This window comes from Oratosquilla oratoria, chromosome 13 (assembly GCF_046742065.1).
Source record: "Oratosquilla oratoria isolate Oo_2021 chromosome 13, ASM4674206v1, whole genome shotgun sequence".
Lineage (NCBI taxonomy): Eukaryota > Metazoa > Arthropoda > Malacostraca > Stomatopoda > Squillidae > Oratosquilla > Oratosquilla oratoria.
In genome coordinates, this window is record NC_134789.1 from 55,896,001 (window position 1) to 55,899,872 (window position 3,872).

General features: G+C 50.0%; 1 protein-coding gene across 1 annotated transcript; it reads right to left on the reverse strand.

The window, feature by feature from the left end:
• Positions 1-583: 583 nt before the first annotated feature.
• Positions 584-3,607, reverse strand: LOC143032245 (uncharacterized). Its single transcript, XM_076196716.1, has 3 exons — positions 1,865-3,607; positions 1,623-1,743; positions 584-816 (listed from the first exon to the last, which is right to left on the reverse strand). Exons 1-3 carry the CDS (start codon positions 3,605-3,607, stop codon positions 584-586), a joined length of 2,097 nt encoding a protein of 698 aa, XP_076052831.1.
• Positions 3,608-3,872: the final 265 nt, after the last annotated feature.

Consider the following 3,872-nt stretch of genomic DNA (forward strand, 5'->3'; position numbering starts at 1 on the left):
GGGTTGTGTTGATGGCTTGTGGAGGGATTATGACTGTAGGGAGACCGTTGACTTGGTATATGGCGTTGAGTGTGTTTTGGAATGAGCCTGGTTGTACTGCTTCCATAAGTGTAGCTACTGTGATGTCTGTGTTTACTGTTGTCATGTGGTGAAGTGTTGAAGTTGTGGTTGTTGGTGTAGGGAGGAGTGCGGGTTTTGACTTGGTGGCAGAGGCGTATGTTTGTGTATTGGTGTGTGTTTGTTGATTTGTTTGTTTGTTTGTTGATTTCCTTCATCTTTTCCTTTTTCTTGGGGCACCGCATTGCAATAGCTGGGTGGTCTCCCTGGCCGGGGAGGCACTTTGTTATTGCACAGTGGCAGTCGTTCCTTCTGTGTTCCATTGATGCACAGTTCCAACAGGCCATGTATGGGAATGGGTGTGGGCAGTGTTTGCGCGTGTGGTCGAGTGAAAAACAGTTGTTACATTGTGGGATGTATGTGTATGTGTCTTTCCTAAGTGCATGTGTGGGGAAGGATTGGCAGAACATCTTGATTCCTTTCTGAAGGCAGTCTTTCACCATTTGTGTAGTTTCGAATCTGATCTTTATGACTGTGTGCGTGGGAGTGTGATGACTTCAGTGACTGCAGTGTTTATGTTAAGTCTCTCAATTTCTGCTTTGATTTCTTGTTGTGTGTGGTTTGTTACGTGTGGGTCAACTTGTGTGATTACGAGTGTTCTGTTAGCGTTAAGTTCTGGTGGGTCTTGAATGTCGAATCCGTTGTTTGAAAATTGGTCCTTAGTTTGTTTCTGGCATAGTGTTTCAGTGGTTGTGTCGTCTGTAAGGAGAAGAAATGCGTTGTGTTGGGGGATGAGTTTATGTATGTATATGTTGTGTGTGGCTAGAGTGTCCCATAATTCCTTGGTTCGTGATTGTCGGTTAGTGTTGGAACGCGAGTCCCGGATCCTGACTCGACCTATTGAGCCGAGCGCAATGGATTAAGCGTCCTTGTGTCCTAGTGTTTTTTGTTTGTGTAATACGTGTTGGGTAAATGGGTGGTGATTGTCAAGCGATTGTTGTAGAGTGGGTGACGGGGGCGATGGGGTTAATCGAACGGGTTAGCGGAAAGAATGTAAGACGTAGGCATACACTGACATTGCGCGAGCCGTAAAACGGGGGCTGAAATCTCGACGTGGGAGGTGATGCTCGATACGGGAGGGTGGGAGTGTCAGGTTCAGTCTCTGGTGATGACTGGTCAAGCACGCGTACCTATGCCGGTTGTGCTACAGAAGGCACGAGACCGGGAGGGAGGTTTTCCCCCCTCTACTGCAGAACAACCAAGTTTTCAGACCGCAGGGGCAATGGCTGTCTACAGTAGAGTTAAGGGGGACATGAATCATCCGACAGAGCGAGATCTCGGAAGAAATCGAGAATAGCTCGGGTATCGGGAATTGTAATCGGAGCTTGCAGCGGTACGTCTTCACTGTACGGCAGTTGGTTGGGCAGTGTGAGTGATGTCATGAAGATTCCATTATTTTTTTTGTTTTTTAATTGATTGCAAGTATTCACAAAAGAAAACTTGCGCGGGTCACAACCCGCTACTTCCTATGAAGTCTGAAGGACTTTTACAATATATTACAATACTAAAGGTTAATATGCTGGCAGCCATCTCTTCGGTACTCTTCTGTCTCCCGGTCTGATGTGTGTCGTCTTGTCTCAGTCCATGCCTTCCGGGATCCCAAGTAAGGACGGCCAGTCGTCTTTGCTGTAAAGAAAGAAAAAGAGTCATGGTGAGCGGATATGCTTGTTGTATATAGGCTATATATTCAGTGTGTATTCATAAAGGAAAAGAAAAAAAATGAGGGGCATTATCTAGGAGGTGATACTTCCGTTAGGCGCCGAAGCCGGTATGGGTTGATCGCGCCCAACAGCCTCCTCACTAAACCCTCCGGTGAAGTGGCAGGACCCGCTCGAAGAAATGCAGACGCTGGACAGGTAGTCAAGTAGTGGACCAGCGTATTGGCCCCCACCGAGCCGCAGTGTTGGCAGTCCTCTTGGCGTCCCGCAATCTCCCAGAAACATCGATACCCTAGCCTAAGTCGATGTAGGATCACTTCTTGCGCCCTGGAGAGGCTCATTCCTGTGGCAAACTTCTCATAGTTGGAAGTCCTCTTGTACCACAGGGCTGACGGCCTCATGGGCGCCATCAACTTGTGCTTCTCTACCTCTCGCCGGGTCAGTGTTCTTGTGGCGATGGTCAAGATCTCTGCCCGACTCGGGAGCACACCAATACCACCGTCCATATGGTGATTGGCCGCTGCCTTCCTTGCCTCACTGTCTGCCTCTTCGTTCCCCGGCAGGCTGATGTGTCCGGGAATCCAGTTGAGGACGACTATCCGTCCTTGCTCATGGAGGGACCTTATCTGAAACAGCAAAGATGTCATTTGTTGCACATAGTCTTGATGTATGTCATTATGGATACTTTGTATCAATGACAGACTATCAGTAATTATTACAGCATGGCTTTGGTGGGTGTTGAGGGCGTGGGTCAGCGCCAGCTCCACTGCAATTCCCTCCGCTTGCATAGAGCAGCGAGTGCCCAACACCCTTACTCCCTGTCGTGTGTCTTGTGTGACAAACGCCGCACCCGCCATCCTACGCTCAGCATCTACTGATCCGTCGGTGTAATACACCACGGAGTTTTCAGGTGTGACGGCCCTCATAGTCTCCACAGCTTTCGCCCGCAGTTGCGGTAGTGGTGCACTACGCCTCGTCGCCATTATGGAGATCTTGGCTGGTAGACTCTCCCAGGGCGGAGGTTGCACATATCCATCCACCGGTACATCCCTCCTTTTTAGTAAGATGAGGTCCTGCAGGTGTAAATCCCTGATGCGTCGCGCGAGTTTCGCCGACCATCTGTTCATCGGGAAGACCTCAGGGTCCTGCTGCAGGGCCGCGTTTATTCTTCGCTGTAGGAAGGAGTTCTGCTGCTTTTGGAGGACTCTGGTAGTGAAGGCGGCCAGACGTTGTGAGATCCTGGCACTGACCGGCAGTATTCCCGTCTCTTGTTGCATGTTGGCAACCAGGGTCCAGGGTGGTGCACCAAGTATGACGCGCAGGGCCCTGTTTTGTACTGCGTCTATCTTGGATATCTGGCTCTCAGGGAGGCCAGCAAGGGCAACGCTGGCATAGTCTAGCAGTGGTCTTATCGCGCTTACGTAGAAGGTCCTGAGAACCTTACTAGTGGCCCCGGCTTCCCTGGTTGCCAAAGACCTCATGACATTTATCCGGGCAAGGGCCCTTTCCCGGAGGTAGGCCACCTCTGTCTTAAATGACAGCCCGGAGTCTATCCATACGCCAAGGTACATGTGTGCTTTTACCCACTCTACCTCTTGCCCCTGTAGGAGTAGTCTGTTTGCCAAGGGCCTTTTGCCGCCAATACATATGGCCTTGGTCTTTGGTGGCAATATCTTAAGGCCAAGCACATTCCACTTCTCTGATATGTCATCAAGGGCTTTTTGTGCTTTCCTAAACTTGGCTCCTCTCCCCGTCACCACTAGGGCGACATCGTTTGCATAGGATATCAGATGACATCCTGTAGGTAGTGGGGTGGCAAGCAGTTCTGCCATTAGCACATTGAACAGGGTGGGGCAGATTCCATGAAGATCAGCAACTTTTATATCCGGAAGGTGGATGGTGATTGGCTGGATTGCTGCGGGTTAGGTACTGTCTGTTCTCCCATTGGCTGAGCGGTGCGTGACGTCATCAGTTTGCACCCCAGCACCATATTGGGCGGACCTCCTAACGCTGGGTAACGCTTGCAGGTAATGGGCTTGTATATTAAGATTTGGGGAAAGATCTTTTATATATAGAGCCTCCAGGATAGGTAGTCTT